The sequence below is a fragment of the Aquarana catesbeiana genome, linkage group LG02, assembly GCF_042186555.1.
Source record: "Aquarana catesbeiana isolate 2022-GZ linkage group LG02, ASM4218655v1, whole genome shotgun sequence".
NCBI lineage: Eukaryota > Metazoa > Chordata > Amphibia > Anura > Ranidae > Aquarana > Aquarana catesbeiana.
The window spans coordinates 544,140,706-544,159,845 of record NC_133325.1 but is presented as its reverse complement, the minus strand read 5'-3'; the positions used below and the strand labels follow the sequence as shown (position 1 = coordinate 544,159,845).

The 19,140-nt window shown below is 41.2% G+C and overlaps 1 protein-coding gene across 1 annotated transcript in view; it reads left to right on the top strand.

Moving 5' to 3' along the window:
- The first annotated feature begins 2,915 nt into the window (after positions 1-2,915).
- The window catches only part of CSF1 (colony stimulating factor 1), a 35,950-nt gene continuing 19,725 nt past the window's right edge, over positions 2,916-19,140 (top strand). The window contains exons 1-4 of the mRNA XM_073615884.1: positions 2,916-3,151; positions 12,624-12,734; positions 15,427-15,489; positions 17,677-17,841. Of these exons, the coding sequence (XP_073471985.1) occupies positions 3,149-3,151; positions 12,624-12,734; positions 15,427-15,489; positions 17,677-17,841 (342 nt within the window). The 5' untranslated portion in view covers positions 2,916-3,148. The remainder of the gene's footprint in view (positions 3,152-12,623; positions 12,735-15,426; positions 15,490-17,676; positions 17,842-19,140) is intronic.

The following is a 19,140-nucleotide window of genomic DNA, read 5'->3' as shown; positions in this document are numbered from 1 at the left end:
TTGCCACACTGGGTTCATTAAAGGCTGCCGCCTGGTCTCTGCTAAGTCAGGTGTCCGGGTTTCAGGCTCCCGACTCCAAACCCGGACTGTCTGGGTCAAACCTGGATCAGTGGCAAACCTAAAAGTATGTAATCTTGGTCATTACATTTTAGTTGATTAAATCTACTATTAAAACTAAATTTAAATGAAAATTTGTGGTCAAAATTAACACTGGTATAGAAAAATGTAGAAAAATTAAATAAAAAAAAAGGCAAGAAAAACAAAGGGTACTGAAAAATGTTCGTAGCAGTATATCAGCCAATTCTACAGAAAATCAACAGATAAAATAAGTTTAGCCACATCATCCTGGAGCAATCCACTCCCTGTTTATGGGGGGCATAAAACCATTAGACTTGGGCCTCATGCACACAGGGCATTTAGAAAAACCATGCCAGGAATAAGTGGCTGTAAAAACATACTTTTAGTAGCTTCATACATTGGTGTTAATGCACGTTTAGCCATGCTAGATTTTAGCAGCGTTCCTCTGCCTCTATTCAAAATCAATGGTTCCCTATGAAAGCCCATTGATTTGAATAGAAGTCGCACCAGAAGATGGATCATGATAAACCCTCGCCAAACAAAAACTGGCGTGGGGTTACCCCCAAGACCATACCAGTCCCTTCAGTCTGGTATGGATTTTAAGGGGAACCCCCACGCCAAAAAATGGCGTGGGGCCCCCCAAAATCCATATCAGAACCTTATCCGAGCACACAGCCTGGCAGGTCAGGAAAAGGGGAAAGGATCGAGTGCCCAAACCCCATCCTGGACCATACTAGGGCACATGCCCTCAACATTTGGGGGTGGGTGGTGCTTTGGGGCAGGGGGGGCCTGCGCCCCACCCCGAAGCACTCTGTTCCCATGTTGAGTGGGAGGAGGGGCTCTTCCCGACAACCCTGGCTGTTGGTTGGCGGGGTCTGTGGGAAGGGGGCCTCTTCCTTCTGATTTCTTCTTCCTCTGGCGATGTCGTCATCCTCTGGTTCTTCTCCCTCCGCTGATGTCTTCTTCTGCTGCTGTTTCTCCTCTCTCAGCTGTCTTCTCTCTCTGCTGGTTCTTTGCTCTCCACTGCCTTCTTCCTCCAATGTTCTCTCAACGCTCTCTCCCGCTGTAATGCTACAGCTGCCGTGTGCCATTACTTATATAGCCATGGGGCGGGGCCACACGGTGAAGTCATCTTGAGGCCCCACCCCCTTGTGTCATCACCACCTGGGCATTATGAGGCGGTTTCACAAGGGGGCGAGGCCTCCGGATGATGTCACCGTGTGGCCCCGCCCCATGGCTATATAAGCAATGACACGGCAGACCTAGCATTACAGCGGGAGAGAACATTGGAGGAAGAAGGCAGCAGAGGCAGAAGACAGCAGAGAGAGGAGAACCGGCAGCGGAATAAGACATCAGTGGAGGGAGACGAACCGGAGGATGAAGCCATCTCCAAAGGGAGAATAAATGAGAAGGAGAAGAGACGCCAGAGCTGCTTCAATAAATTACTTTGTCAAAAACCTTAGTACTGTTTTTTTAATTTTGACTCTTTTTTTTTGGGGTGAATAGGTAGGGGTACAATGTACCCCAAACTCATTCACCTAGGATGGGGGGCCGGGATCTGGGGTCCCCCTTTGTTAAAGGAGCTTCCAGATTTCGATAAGCCCCCCCACCCGCAGACCCCAAGAACCACCAGCCAGGGTTATCGGGAAGAGGCCTTTGTCCCCATCAACATGGGAACAAAGTGCTTTGGGGTGGAGGGGCGCAGCCACTCACCCCCCCCATGTTCAGGGCATGTGGCCTGGTGTTGTTCGGGGGAAGGCACTCGCGCCCCCCCCCCCCATGACCTGCCGGGCTGCGTGCTCAGATAAGTATGGTTTAGACCGTAGGGGGTACCCCAGAAACGTTTTTTGTTTTTTTTTTTTTGTTTTTTTTTTAAATTTTGGCGAGGGTTCCCCTTCAGAATCCTCAGCGCACAAGCCGCACCGCAAGTTGGGTCATCATGATCCGATTTCTGGTGCGACTTCTATTCAAATTAATGAGATCTCATAGGGGACCATTGATTTTGACATGTCAAAAAAATGCTTGGCGAGGCTTAATGCAGCTGTATCCAGTGTTAAGCCGAATTTAGCAGCTTTTACCAGTGTCAGACATTTTTACAGCTCTAACGCTGGTCCTCAGAACGGCCCTGGGGTTTTTTTTGCAGCTTGAAAATGCCTATGCAACTTACAGCTCCTAAAAGCCTGTATGTGCATGAGGTCATAGAATAACATTTAAGCTGCAAAATAAAAACTCTGATGCTGCTAAAAGAAGCTGTTAAAACGCCCTGTGTGCATGAGGGGTTTAAGTGTAAAAATTTGTAAGATATCATAGAGGGGTGTGTGTATGACACATTTGCATTGTAAATGTATTGGTCCAATGGGAGATTTTTATTTTCAACCCATTTAGAAGTGAAAAAATGTCAGTTTTTCACAAATGGGTTGATATTTGGGGCTCTGGATCTTTAAATTTCCACAGTAAAATCATACCGTACTGTAAGATATCATAGAGGGGGTGTGTATGACACATCTGCATTGTAAACGTTTTGGTCCAATGGGAGAATTTGTTTTTGACCCATTTAGAAGTATTGGAAAAATGTCACTGTGTAACCAATGTGTTGGAATTTGGGGCTCTGTATCTTTAAATTTCCACAATAAAATCATACCGTATTGTAAATGTTAGAGAGGGTGATGTATGTGTGACAGCTCTGTGTAATCATTATTTTACATTATGTTATATTAGTTTTTCTGTGTTGAATATTCTACCAAAAAACTTATCCAATAGCAAGACTACTGATTTGCAACTGTCTGGCTTGATGCCAGTGATTACGGTAGGGACTTTTACCATAAACCACATGACCAGTGGGAGGAGCGAGGGGGACCGGACTTTTTTATATAGAAGAGCGCTGAGCGCGGGGAAGACACGGGAGGGACACGGGAGTGATCGGAGCGTACGCTGCTTCCAAGAGATCGGACTCTGCACACAATCGACACCTACCGCTCCGCTCCTGGACACCACAGCTGTCATTATCACTGGACTATCCGATCTCCAGGGAGCCCACACCCAGCACACTCTACAACAACTGGATCCAGCAATGGTAAGACTCGGCATGGCTGCTTACCTACTATCGTCCATAGAAATATGTGATTAATCACACAGAGCAATAAGGAAGCAGAGGCAGAAATGTGGAGCACATGTACTTCATGTATGTATATGTACTTTATTACACACGAAGAATGACCTGTGTACTCCATCTATGTATAAGTACCTGATCACATACAGTACACGAAGGATGACCCATGGATTTCATGTGTGTGTGTGTGTGTGTGTGTGTGTATATATATATATATATATATATATATATATATATATATATATATATATATATATATATATATAATATAATGTGTACCTGATCACATACAGTACATGAAGGATGACCCGTAGTATTTCATGTATGGATATGTACCTGATCACATATAGTACATATAATGTGGATATTTACCTGATCACATATAGTACATATAATGTGGATATGTACCTGATCACATACAGTACATATAATGTGTATATGTACCTGATCACATACAGTACAAGTGTGTGTATATGTACCTGATCATATACAGTACAAGTGTGTGTGTGTGTGTATATGTACCTGATCACATACAGTACATATAATGTTTATATGTACCTGATCACACACAAAGAATTACCTGTGTACTCCATGTATGTATATGTACCTGATCATATACGTACATATAATGTGTATATGTACCTGATCACATACAGTACAAGTGTGTGTGTGTGTGTGTGTGTGTGTATATGTACCTGATCACATACAGTACGTGTGTGTGTATATGTACCTGATCACATACAGTACATATATTGTTTATATGTACCTGATCACACACAAAGAATTACCTGTGTACTCCATGTATGTATATGTACCTGATCATATACGTACATATAATGTGTATATGTACCTGATCACATACAGTACATGAAGGATGACCCATGCACTTCATGTATGTATATGTACCTGATCACACACATACGTACAAATAATGTATATATGTACCTGGTCACACACAAATGACTCGGGTGTACTTCAAATGGTACCTGACTGCACTCGGTAGAGATCACACCGAGCCAATACCACATACTTTATATACAGCAGTGATCATAGAGATTGATGAATGATACATGATGGAGATCATTAGACTCATTCATATCAGTACTAAGAACTCATTTACAGCATTACCGTTACTACTAATAATATTATTGTATTGTTCTGCTCCACGGACTGGGTCAACCCACTATATAGACTTGACTTGATCACTGAAATCTGGAATATTGTTTTCAAAAGTGTGGTATGAATAGGATTGCTTCACTGGTGAAAGAGACATTGCCTCAGTAGGAAATAGAAAGCAAACACCAAACTAACAGGAGCTCTTCTGCAGGCCGTAGGTTATGCAGGCCATACTTTGCTCAGTTTGTTTTGTTCAGTCAGCGGGCTGATAGAAACAAACTGAACAGATTCCACCATCTGCACATTTCAGGTGGATAGAGGAATCCTCCCCGCTATGTTAGTATTTTGACAGCAGAGATGCCTCCGCTGTCAGAATTCACTGATTGGCTGCAGCGCTGTTCGAACACAAATTTTCTAACAAGCCCATTCATGAGACATGAATCATTAGATCAACTTCTCACAAATGCAGTCCCTGCTGAACTGACTGAATTTTGATCCATTTATGGTCAGTTTTACTCTATCCATAACTGAACAAGAGTTGGGGTTCTGGTAAGTAAACCATTGAAAGCGTTTTATTATATCTGTTCAACAAGTGTGAAAAAAAAAAGAGATCTGTTCATCCAGCCAGAAATCTGATAAGCTCCTGTCCTCTCTGCCCCTGGATTGTTATAAGCATTGTTCCCTACAATCTCTGTGGACTATAAAACACTTCCCCTGTTATGGAGAAAAGAGGAAGGTGTTATGTAGTCCTAACTTCCTGTCTTAGGGGGACAATGGTGCTCAGTTGTCACCTTAGGGCAGGAAGTGAGTTAAATGCAGGATTACCAGGATAAAATAATGGAAAACGTATGGCAGAAGAAAATGAATGCAGCCACCACATCTAAGAACTGGTAAGCTGCAATGCTATCAATTTTTTGTTCTTGGGTTTAGCTACACTTTAATGTGTATCTAAACCCCAAACCAAAAATGTAATATATTTCAGCTTTACTAGTCCTTGGTGTGATGACTTCCTTTGTTTTCTTGTTTTTCATGTTTTGCTTAATTTTCACCTGGTAATCATCGTAGTTGTCCTTTTTTAATTTTTGTTTTTTGAAGTGAAACTATTCATGTACACTGCTGCATCAGAACAGTGTACACATGTTACCAGTGACCTAGTACCTACTGTGACTTGGATATATATACATTTACAGATTTCTAGTGTGAGATTGTACCCAATCTATATTATGCAAATACAATAACATTTACTAAACATTTGTCATGGTCCGTTATGAACAGATGATCTCTGTTCACTCTAGAGCTGTACGATTCTGGCCAAAATGAGAATCACAATTTTTTTTTTTTGCTTAGGCCCCTTTCACACTGAGGAGTTTTTCAGGCGTTTTAACGCTCAAAATAGCGCCTGAAAAACGCCTCCCATGTATCTCAATGTAACCTTTCACACTGAGTCGTTGCGCTGGCTGTGCGTTGACAAAACTCCTGCAAGCAGCATCTTTGGAGCATGTTTTGGGCGCTTTAAATAGCGCTGTGAAAACAACGATATCCATAAAAATGAATGGGAACTGCTGTAAAACCGTCTGAAAACCGCCCATAAGCTGTGGGAAGGTCACATGACTGCAGTACAGTGGAGGATGCTGGGATACCAGGAAATTCGGTTGAGAAGTGGAGAGGAGACCTGAGAGAGACAGACTAAAATGATGGAGCAGGATATGGAGATGCAGCCTACAGCTGAGGAAGTCTGCAGAACAGAAAGACCCTCTGGCTCTTTAGAACCTGAAGAATTCGTTGATACAATGAGGAGTCACCCAGAACTGTGGGATAAAAAACATGATTGGTATGCCAACAGATTAAAGAAATGGGCTGGATGGAATGCAGTGGCTGACCTTCATATTCAAAACTGGCGTTCCTTAACAAGAAAGCAACAAACCGAGAAAAGTAAGTTAAAATCCCAATCTAGTCCCTAGTCCCAATCCCGCTACTCTTTACCCTAATCCCAGTCCCCATAGTCCCAAACTCCTAATCCCAACCCTAATCCCAGTCCCCATAGTCCCTAATCCCAAACTCCTAATCCCAGTCCCCATAGTCCCAAACCCCTAATCCCAGTCCCCATAGTCCCAAACTCCTAAATCTAATCCCAGTCCCCAACCCCTAATCCCAGTCCTTATGGTCCCTAACAACCATTTTAACAATAAATCTTTTTCTTTCAATAGATTTGACAATCTTCTTGATCTGTTGACACCTGCCTTGTTGAGACAGGATACCAATACCAGGTATGCAAAAACACCATGTGAACAATTACGTCTAACGCTGAGGTAATCTATATTATGAATTAACGCATTTCTATGTAAATTCAGAATACATGAACTCAACATTTTTTGAACAACTATGAACATTTTTTGAACAACTATGAACATTTTTTGAACAACTATGAACATTTATTATATGTATTGCTTTTTTGTAATTGCACATATGCATAAAATGTTATTGCACAATATACATAACTCCAAAATATATTAGAAGTTTGTAAAACTATTCATTCTAAATATAAAAACTTTATTATATAAATTTTTCTTTCAAATAATCAATATATAGAAACAAACTATGACAAGAACCTTTTATTAAAACTTGATTAACAAACTTAATTAACAAACTTTTAAGAAAACTTTATTCCAAAAATATATAAATTTTAGTGTAACCTATATCTAATTATAGGTCTTGATAAAACGGGAGAGGGTGTGAATCCTCTCGAGGGGTAGGAGGAGGAGGATGTTGAATTGGGGAACAGTAATTGAGGGGCATTTCGTATGGCCCAGCCTGTAATCTAGAATTGTATTGGGGGGGGCATGGACATCACTTTAGGTCCACATGAAGGATGATAGAACAAGCCCCGATTTTGGTAAGATATTTCTGGCATTTGATTCCCATATCCACCATGGTGGTGTGGGTTGAGATGTTTGTACGGCTGGGAGCGGACACTTGTGGACATGATCTTTGCTGATGGGATTGAATAAGTCTCATAATGTCTATTCGGAGATCGCATTGTAATCCCTGATCCACTTTTTCAATTTGTGGGATTAAACTTCTGGTGAAAGAACTAATCTCACCAGAATCCCTTTTTTTTTTTTTTTTTTTTTTTTTTTTTTTTTTTGGGAGGCAATCAGATTTTTCACATCAAACTCCTGAGTCTGCTGTAATTTTGGTTTGGCTCTATTGATTCCCTTTCGTATTGGTGGCTCCGGTGTATTGTCTGTCTGTAGTATTTCCTTCATCTTCCTCATCAAAAGCTTGTGGCTCGTTGATATGTTCGTTTTCTTGGGTTTGGTTCAGCTCCTCTTCCTCTGTATCCATACTGAAATTGCTTTCTGTTCTAAAGAAAATATAAATGATTAGACAATGCTACACGATTATTGCTATTTATTTCTATACATTTCTTTTAAACAAACCTTTTTAAACAATGTATAAAAGTATACTTATTGTCTCTGCTGCATCACAGGCTTCAAAAATTGTAGCTCTGAGAAATGACAATACATTCTCCCCGATTTACCGCTAGATCCACTTCTAACATTTTGCTGTTTTAGTAATTCTCTTCTAAAATGGTCTCTCATAGGTTTCCAGAGTATCTTGATCATTCGCACTGAAAGATAAAATGAATTGTTTTCTTTTTACAGATATCTTGCCACAGGAAATACTTGCACATCACTGCATTATGAATTTTGAATTGGAATAGTGAAATTGTAAAGCAAACATGTGATGCAATCTGGAATCTGAAAAATACATTCATGCCAATTCTAAATAAAGAGAAATGGGAAGATGTTGCCCAGCGGTTCTTGAGCAAGACTAACTTTCCTAACTGTCTAGGAGCAATAGATGGCAAACATATTAGGTTAATAAAACCATGCCATAGTGGAAGTCATTACTTTAATTACAAGAAGTATTTTTCAGTTGTTTTGATGGCTCTGGTAGATGCAGACTATAAATTCATTTATGTTGATATAGGATCATTTGGGAGCAGTGCAGACTCCACTGTTTTCCAGAAATCTAAATTCAGAAAGCGTCTTGCTTCTAATCAACTTGATTTGCCTGAAAACCGACCATTGCCCGGAACAGAGGGTCTTGATATTCTGTTTGTTTTTGAAGCTGATGACATGTTTGCTATCCATGAACATCTAATGAAGCCCTACTCATTGAGAAATCTTGATACCCGAAAGAGAATATTCAATTACAGTGTCGGGCACGAAGACTAGGTGAATGTGCTTTCGGTATACTAGCTAACAAATGGCAAATTTTTCTTAAACCTAAACGTGGAAAATGCATGTAAAGTAATAAAGGCATCATGTGTGTTACATAATTTGGTACGGGAGAGAGATGGTGTAAATTTTGAAGACACATTGGCGCACAATATGGAACCAGCTGATTTCCTTCATGTTTGTTTTCCGAGAGTGGGTTTCACAATTGGGGATGCATTTGCGGACTACTTTTTGAGTCCTGCTGGTGCACCCTTCTAATAAATGCTATTTATAGGCTTAATTATATTTCTGAATACATATTCTTTTGAATTGTCTGTATATTAAAGCCTTCTACTCTCGTATTTGATGTATCAATAAACTACAGGCATGTTATAATTAATTCACTTGTTAATATTTTTGTGAGTCATTTATATTTAATTTATAATTACATTACATTATACATTAGGTACATAATTTTATAATTACATTAAATTATCATTATGGAATTAAGTAGGGGTTTGGGACTGTGGGGACTGGGATTAGGGGTTTGGGACTGTGGGGACTGGGATTAGGGGTTTGGGACTATGGGGTCTGGGATTAGGGTTGGGGGTTTGGGACTATGGGGACTGGGATTAGGGTTGGGATTAGGGGTTTGGGACTATGGGGACTGGGATTAGGAGTTTGGGACTAGGGTTGGGGTTAGTTTGGGATTATGGGGACTGGGATTAGGGTTGGGGGGTTGGGATTAGGAGTTTGGGACTATGGGGATTAGGGGTTTGGGACTATGGGGTCTGAGATTAGGGTTGGGGTTAGGAGTTTGGGACTATGGGAATTGGGGACTGGGATTAGGGGTTTGGGACTATGGGGACTGGGATTAGGAGTTTGGGAATATGGGGACTGGGATTAGGGTTGGGACTATGGGGACTGGGATTAGGGGTTTGGGATTAGGGTTGGGACTATGGGGACTGGGATTAGGGGTTTGGGACTATTGGGATTAGGGGTTTGGGAATATGGGGACTAGGGTTGTGGCTTTGACATTAAGGGGACAGTGGTTTGGGACTATGGGGATTAGGGTTGGGGCTTTGGGACTATGGTGACTGGGATTAGGGTTGAGGCTGTAGGACTATGGGGACTGGGATTAGGGGTTTGGGGCTATGGGGACTGAGATTAGGGTTGGGGCTTTGGACTAAGGGGACTGGGATTAGGAGAACTGGGATTAGGGTTGGGACTATGGGGACTGGGATTAGGGTTAGGGGTTTGGGACTATGGGGACTGGGATTAGGGGTTTGGGACTATTGGGATTAGGGGTTTGGGAATATGGGGACTAGGGTTGTGGCTTTGACATTAAGGGGACAGTGGTTTGGGACTATGGGGATTAGGGTTGGGGCTTTGGGACTATGGTGACTGGGATTAGGGTTGAGGCTGTAGGACTATGGGGACTGGGATTAGGGGTTTGGGGCTATGGGGACTGGGATTAGGGGTTTGGGGCTATGGGGACTGGGATTAGGGTTGGGGCTTTGGACTAAGGGGACTGGGATTAGGAGAACTGGGATTAGGGTTGGGACTATGGGGACTGGGATTAGGGTTTGGGACTAAGGGGACTGGGATTAGGGTTGGGGCTTTGGGACTATGGGGACTGGGATTAGGGGTTTGGGACTATGGGGACTGGGATAGGGGTTTGGGCTATGGGAACTGGGATTAGGGGTTTGGGACTAGGGTTGGGGCTTTGGGACTAAGGGGACTGGGATTAGGGGTTGGGGCTTTAGGACTAAGGGGACTGGAATTAGGTTTTGGATTAGGGGTTTGGGACTATGGGGAGTGGGATTAGGGGTTTCTGGGGTTAGGGCTGGGGCTTTGGGATTAGGGGTTTGGGACAATGGGGACTGGGATTAGGGGTTGGGGACTAGGGTTGGGGCTTTGGGACTAAGGGGACTGGAATTAGGTTTTGGATTAGGGGTTTGGGACTATGGGGACTGGGATTAGGGGGTTGGGATTAGGGGTTTGGGACTGGGATTAGGGTTAGGGGGTTGGGGCTATGGGAACTGGGATTAGGGGTTTGGGACTAGGGTTGGGGCTTTGGGACTAAGGGGACTGGGATTAGGGGTTGGGGCTTTAGGACTAAGGGGACTGGAATTAGGTTTTGGATTAGGGGTTTGGGACTATGGGGAGTGGGATTAGGGGTTTCTGGGGTTAGGGCTGGGGCTTTGGGATTAGGGGTTTGGGACAATGGGGACTGGGATTAGGGGTTGGGGACTAGGGTTGGGGCTTTGGGACTAAGGGGACTGGAATTAGGTTTTGGATTAGGGGTTTGGGACTATGGGGACTGGGATTAGGGGGTTGGGATTAGGGGTTTGGGACTGGGATTAGGGTTAGGGGGTTGGGGCTATGGGAACTGGGATTAGGGGTTTGGGACTATGGGGACTGGGATTAGGGTTAGGGGGTTGGGGCTATGGGAACTGGGATTAGGGGTTTGGGACTATGGGGACTGGGATTAGGGTTGGGGGTTTGGGACTATGGGGACTGGGATTAGGGTTGGGGGTTTGGGACTATGGGGACTGGGATTAGGGTTGGGGACTGGGATTAGGGGTTTGGGACTATGGGAACTGGGATTAGGGTTGGGACTATGGGGACTGGGATTAGGAGGTTGGGACTATGGGGACTGGGGTTGGGGTTAGGGGTTTGGGACTATGGGGACTGGGGTTGGGACTTGCGTTGCGATGCTCATCTGAGTGTAATTTCGGAACTTATCAGGGTGCACTCTCTGGTCATGATAGAGCAACACTAGTGCTAGGCGTCTTTATCGCGGTTTTGCAACTCCTCAGTGTGAAAGGGACCTTAGAATAAAGGTCACGATTCTCGCGGCATTCCATCATCTTTCACATTATACAAAAAAAAGGTTCAATTTTACTGTTTTTCTTTTTCTAAATTAATTTAAAGTGTATTTTTTACAAAAAAAATTAAGTTCAAAAGACTACTGCGCAAATAGTGTGACAGAAAATATTGCAACAACCGCCATTTCATTCTCTAGGGTCTCTGCTAAAAAAAATATATATATATACAATGTTTGGGTGTTCTAAGTAATTTTCTAGTAAAACAAAAATACTGTTTTTAATTTGTAAGCAAGTGTCAGAAAAAGGTTTTGTCTTTTAAGTGGTTAATTTGACTTCATTTACAGAACGAAGTTCATTCCTTTGATCTAAAGAACTAAATTGTTACAATATTTCTCTTTATCTCCATCTAAGGCTTAAGCTAAATTTGGCAGGCTGCTTGTGTTTTTTTTTTTTTTTTTTGTCAGCTGTGAGCAGACAACTTTCTGCACTGAATCGGCAAAATTCTGTGTTAAGATCGTGAGGGGGTAGGGGGTAGAATCGTGGTCTGATTCTTTAATAATCGTGCAGCTCTAGTTCACTCTGTGTGATACATTACTAAAGAGTAGTGAGGGGTTGTACTCTTACCACATTTTTATTGCTGTGTCCCCACTCTCTCTATTTGTCCTTCTGACTGCTGAAAATCCCAAATATTGATTTGTCACTTGAACAGCAATAGAGGGAAAATTGTTCAATGGGGATACTTGTTCTGGTGATAACTTTTGTAAGAGGGTACTCCGTCAGAAAAGACATGCTTTCACTTTCCGTTGTGTCTACAGGACAGGAATCAAAAGGAAGGTCTTCCCAATGGGACAGACAGCAAAAAAAAAAAGAAAACATCTGTTTTGAACCAAAATTTGCCACATGGGTGGCCCTGCCACCACTCTTCTGCCTGACATCCTTCAGTTGAAAAATCCAAGGAACCAAGTCAAAAATTGTCAGCCGAATAGCAGCTGCATCCAACCTGATGCAGTGTCTGTTTAAATATTTTGACAGCCAGTGGTGGCTGTCAGAATACGATAGCCGCAGCTGGAGATTCATCTATCTGTTCTGTATGACGTGTATAGAGGAAACATAGGTATGGCTAGCTTTAGATATACAGTTTTATGTCAGGCATGAATTTGTAAACTTTTGCTGTGTGGAAATCATCTTTATTGATAAAAGTTCTCTTACAGATTCCTCCCACCCATGTCAGCTAATCTTTAAATTCTTTTTCTGCATTTATACCAGGCTTACTTGTGTGTGACTCTTATTTTTATATATTTGGCCACATGTGCCCAGGCTGAGAAGAAGTGTTTATCTCCTATTACAGATCAACATCTAAATTACCTGGATGAGATGGTAAGGAAAAAAAAGTATAAAATGTCATTGTCACAGTAATTGTAGTAATTTGTAGCTCTGTCACATAGAAATGACCTTTTAGTATAGTTGGATACAGAATTACTGGCGTCTGTAGCTGCTCATGTCAGTCAACGCAGCTGCTAATGAAAATGGCACAGCAGCGATTTGTAGCTGTATAGACGTGTCTTGCAGCTAATTGTGGCAGGAAGTCCATAGCTGGCTGCAGATAGGAAGAGATAAGATTGGTAGCTGCTACAGATCTCTGCAAGAACTGCTCAAAACAGTCCTAAGGTATAACTAAAGGCAAAACTTTTTAGCAAAGGGAAGAGGGATTAGATCCCCTGTCAAATCTTTATTGTTTTATTTCATATATGTTATTAAAATGTATACAGAGAACACTATGGATTTTTCTGCTTTCCCTTTGAGTTAAAATTGGGGATTTATTCCCTTGGGTTAGTCCGGCTGTTTGATTCATGAAGCTGGCCTTTGAGTGATAATTGAGTTGGGCTGAAACTCTGGGTGATTTGGAAGAATCATGATACTACCAAAGAGAAGTCATCTTAGCAAAGGTTGTATGGTTGCCACCATCCCTGTTACAGTCATATTTGCATTATTATCTTCTAATGGTATTTTGAAGGCAACCATGAGCAAAACATAATTTTTGCATTCATATAAAAATGTGCTTTATTACAAGTTCATAAAATCCATCTTGATTAAAATCTGTTACCAAACATATTCACAGTAACAAAAAATATGAAAAACAAGCAGAGACTACACTGATGTGAGCGAAAATATCAAGTGCTACTCCCCAAACTAGTTTACACTGTACAACCATAGATCCTTGATTATCGGCTTATTCCGTGGACTGGAATTTCCAACACGTTTCAAATCTTTACATTTTATGTATCTTCATCAGGGATAAAGTACCACTCTGAAATGCAAGATAATACAATTGAGAACATATTTCAAAACAAATATGTTTATAGCTTAGGTCATTTTTTCAGCATGATGAGGTTTAGAGATATATCTTACATCTTAGTACAGCACTTACAACAGCATCATAAGACCAAACTTCCCTCCTTGTCACAGAGCAGGAGCCACCAATCTTAGAGGGTAAGCCATAGTTATACAAGGCCTGATACTTATCTGAATGTTGATGTTTTTTAACACGCGTGTTTGACCTTTGTTGAGAAGGTCCATATTGAAGGTGAGGAACAGAAGAGCAGTGCCAATCTGAGTGTAGTAGTTGGAAAAGCAATTTTTAATCACAAATATTTGCACTCACTGGACAGCAGTGGTTTGTGGGCACATCGTTCGTAGCAAGCGAAGCTATCACAGGCGTCCAGGGCGGCTTCAGTACAGCATGGTTCTATGGAGCTCAGCGGCGCCGGTGGCTTCCGGTGTCCCAGGCTTGATGTGGAGGGCGCAGGAGGAAAAGTTCACGTTCGGAGCATGCATGCTCCTTCCTCCTGCGTGCTCCTTCCCCAGGATATATGGACTCTCACATCTTGGTCTGTTTACACCAGTTAATTAATTTTTATGTAATTTTTTAATTATTTTAATGTTCTAAACCAGCAACATCATCCCCTCACCATTTCCCCCACTTCCTATCCATACAATATATCGGTTGAATGCTGTCAACATTTACAACAATTTAATTATTGTGAATGGTCACATTTCCTACATCAATGGTTGACTTTCCTACATCAGTATCCCTGCTTACACCTGGGAGTGCCTTAGTGTGACAAACATTGTTATTTTACCCATATTAAAGGTCAGAAGACACCTTTGGGGGGTCAGTGGATGTTTTCTACTGTGGGAGCAGGTTCTTCACATACTTTGGAAGATTTACTGGATTGAGTGAAATAAACACTATTTTTCACCACAGGGTGGTGCTCACATTGATGCTGTTTTTCAAGAAAGAGTGACCCAAATTAAACTTTATTTGCTATTTCTTGCATTGACTTATCACTTTGATCACTGTTATGTCATGTTTTATTTGATTTATTACTGTAATGTTATAAATTTGATCACATATCACTAAGCACATTTACTATACTCATTTGTTTAACCCTTTAACACGGCTTCTGTATCTGACCGCTGTGTCCATCCCACTGGCTTCCGATCAGAAGCCTTGAATGACAGCTGTCAGTGACAGCTCGGACAGTGTGCTGGGAGCATGCAGTGAGGCGTGCTCTCAGCACGGAGCCTCATGCCACAGCTGGGTTATAAAATCCACCTTTCTTGCGGCATGAGGTCAACAAGAGGTTAAAATTGTCACAAATCAACACCTGACATAAAGAGGCTTTATACTTGCCTATCCCCCTGCTTATTCCTCCAGTCTTGGCTCTCATGCAGAACAACAACCTCCATCCAGCCGCCCCTCTTCTGCCACACCCTATGTCTTTATAGGACACAGTTGTGACAAAGGGGTTAGTGGAACTAACCACAGCGCACAGTAGAGGATGTGTTGAATAAAAGTGTTGAATGTAAAGATTCTTCAGGCGGCCACAACTCTTAAAACAAAGTGAAAATCAAAGGAATGGGTAATAGGACATGAAAACATAAAGCCTCTTCTTTTGCTAGAGGAGCTGTGTTACTTTTTTAACCAAGCGACAGTGGTTGTAAATATCACTATGTATGTGATAGTGACATAATACTCTTGATTGTAACTGTTCTCTTTCTGTTACAGATTGATGCCCAGTTAGAAATGCCTTGCTCTGTGAAAATGAAATTAATGGACAACAAAATAGTGGTGAGTTTGACAAAGCTCAGTTCTCAAAGTATTTTTAAAAATGTACATATTGTCTGCATAGGCAAAATGTTCTGCATTGTAACACAAATAGACTGCTTTCCTAAAGATGTAGTGGACCACATTATGACTGCCCAGTGTAGACAGTATACTAAAGTCCACTCACCCTGATCATAAACCCCGCTTATTTGGGAATACTGTTTTTTTTTTTTTTGGTTTTTTTTTGGTTTTTTTGTTTTTTTTTTAACTGATGTAAATCCAAAAATTTGCTGAAGCATAGCCATGCTCACACAAGCTTTGCTCTCTGAAGATCGCTTCACTTCGGATCACTCTTCAGAGAGCATTGGACAGGAGGTGAGAAGGCATTGTATTCACCACATGCTGTAACCCCTTGATCACCACACTAGCGAGCCGCAATTGTGTTGCATGAAGTTACGTGGAGTTTGCAGAGTGGCCCATTAACTTGAATGGTTGCATTCAGCGGGCTCTATGCCTGCAAAAAAAAAAAACGGGGTATAATTCCTTGTATAGAAAGTATATGCGCTTATCCAAAACAACAGTGCTAAAAAATCGTTGATAGCATCAATTATAAAGTTTTTTTTTTTCAGAGTGAAATAATTAAACTGTGAGTCCATGGTTTAAATAAATGAAAAAAGTCCCATACACAAGATAGTGTGATCATAAATTCCCAACAGTCATTTAGAGGTGATTCCTCGTGAATATATTTGTGATCCTATATAAATACACTGTGCTCCACTGCACACAAGAGGATTTGCCTCTTACCAGATGGATCGACCTTTGCAGGTCTAACACAGCCTTTTTGTAGCTTTTTCAATGCAAGCAAATAATTCCTACTGCGGCATATGTAAAACCTGTATACTTAATAGAATATTCAAAGATAAACAGTAAATCATAAATAGTGCAAAACAGTGCTAAGAAAGTTGTGACATTCACTGTAAACATCACCCATATAAGCTTACCAAATGACATGTGACATCGCATTTGTGTATGATAGTCATCAAACTGCAGCACACAAGAATCCTCTGTCACTCCCTGCTCACAAGTCCCCGAGCAGGCCGATGCTCCGGGAAGACAGAAACAAAGAGCACCAAGCTCCCATAGTGTAAAATCCTCAGTGAGATACAGCAATTGGCACCAAACAGACTACGAGTCCTACAATACTCGTGCTCCTGATGACATCATGTGAGACGAAACATGTAGGGCGGAGCTGGAAGTTGTGACATCACCACGCATGCGCGATTGTGAAAAGCATTGTAGGAGTCATCTGTTTTGGTATCGCAAAGAGAGGTATGCAGCTCCACAGAAAATAGCCCAGTCCAGTAAGGCCGCTTATATGTGTACCGTTGGTGGGAAGGGGTTATCGACTTTCCTTACACTATTTATGATTTATTGTTAACCTTTGCATATTCTATCAAGTATATGGTATGTATTAATTCTTTAAGCGCTGCATCGTTTGTGTTATAGTTTGATATGTGTTGTCCTGCACATATATTTACTGCTGCTCACTGTAAAACCCGACCACTGCAGGTAAAGGGGGGTAGCGTTTGGGGATTGGTAGAAGCACGGCTTAGCCACAGGGTTTTACTGCCCCCAGCCCCCCCCCCCCCCCCCCCCCAACCACTAGTGTGATCAAGCCCTAAAAAACATTTTGTTTTGTCAAACTGTATCCGTGTTTTTGAAATTAGGACACACCTAGTTCTGTGGATGATCTCTCAGTCTTACGGTGGGAGTGATCAATGGTCTCTTCAGTATTCAATTAAATACTTACAGTTCACATTTCCTTTATACTCTTATGTTACTCTTTTACTGAACCTTTGCTTTGCCAATGCAGGGCAAAGCAGCACATTTATTTTAATGCCTACATGGACAGAGCACAGTTTCACTTCTGTTCAAGTAAAGATCAGGTATTTCTGGTGAGGTTCAGCTTTATATAATGGATTTCTATTTATTTTATTTGTCATATATTCAGTGACCACACAGGACTATTCAAACTAACCTTTCTCTTTGCGGATCGAATAATCTAGTGTTCAGGCCAATCTTACCAGAAGGCGGGAAAACTTTTTGGGGATTTTGTTGGAATACTGTGTCAGTACAGGGGCAGTGTACAAACCCACATACAGAATTTGGATGGAGTTTGTAATTACATTTTTACATGCTTCTTTCTTTTAGGGAGACTATTGCTACAAGAGAGGAGTTATCAGTCAGCTTTCTACTCTTTTGGAAAAACTTGAATTTAAACCGAATTCACAAAGTTATAATTATACTAAGAGGCTAAATGACCTATACGATCAAAGATTTCAGGAATGTATAGATGAGAATGATGACCTAAGACAGGTAAAGTTCTTTCCATATTGCTTAGAAAAGGTTATTTGTGGTGAACCCCAAGGTTCAGTGTTGGGAGTTGGGACCCTTAATTTTTAACTTATTTATAAACAATATAGAGATGGGGATTAAAGGTACAATTTCTATGTTTATAGATGATAGAGCTATGTGCTTTTTAGATGATCCCTGCAAAACCCTTCTCTTCAGAGAAGCCTATTCTGCCCCCACCTTACAACATTTATTTTCTCCATCAGATCGCCCCCCACAGTTATTACCTTTAGTATCACTTGACCCTCCCTTCTAGATTGTAAGCTCTAGTGGGCAGGGCCCTCTGATTCCTCCAGTATTGAATTAGATTGTAACTGTACTGTCTGCCCCACCCAGCATTTCTAGCCACAGCCATCTTGAGTAAGGACAGATGATTCATGTAGCACTTAGTTCCTAAAATCCATCTGCCTTTAGCACTGGCATGCACGCAGAAGTCTCTCCTCCCCTCTTGCATTTGAAAGAAAAAAAATAATGCCCATGAGGACTCTTGTGATATATGACATAATTTCGGCCTAGGTCAGAAACCAGGAAGCAACTGAAGAAATGGGGAAAAAAAAAAAAAAAAGGTTGAAACAAGTAAATATAATATACTGTACCTTCCTATCTAATTACTAATGCTAGCAGCATAAAGATTAAAAAATATACTGTACCTTCCTATCTAATTACTAATGCTAGCAGCATAAAGATTAAAAATAATCAATGTTGATTTAGAGTTTACTTCTGCTTCAATGCACTATTTGGACAACTGTGTGTGACAGTTTAAAGTTGATAAATGTTAAGTTATGCACTGAAATCTAAACGCATGCTAAATAATGGAGAAGGATCTGGGTGTTCTAGTATATCATGGACTTAATAGCATGCAATGCCAAGTTTCTAAAGCTAGCAAAATACTTTCTTGTATTAAAAGTAATATAGACTCCAGAGTAGAACTGCACAATTAATCTCAGAATCAGAATTTCCAGATTCATTGTAACAAGTGTAGAGAGTTCTCTGCTCACTTAGCTGTCAAAAGAAAAAAATGGGCAGCCTGCCAAGTTTATCACAACATTGTCAGTGCTGGTAGATAACTATAAACATTGTTACTTTTTGTTCTTAGATCAAAGAATGAACTTCTGCTGTAGATGAGGGAAGTTTAACCACTTAAAGACTAAACCTTTTTCTTACAAAGTTAAAATCTGTATTTTTGGTAGAAAATTACTTGGAACTAGAGCTGCACAATTAATCGTTAAAAAATCGTGATCTCGATTCACCCCCTCTGACGAT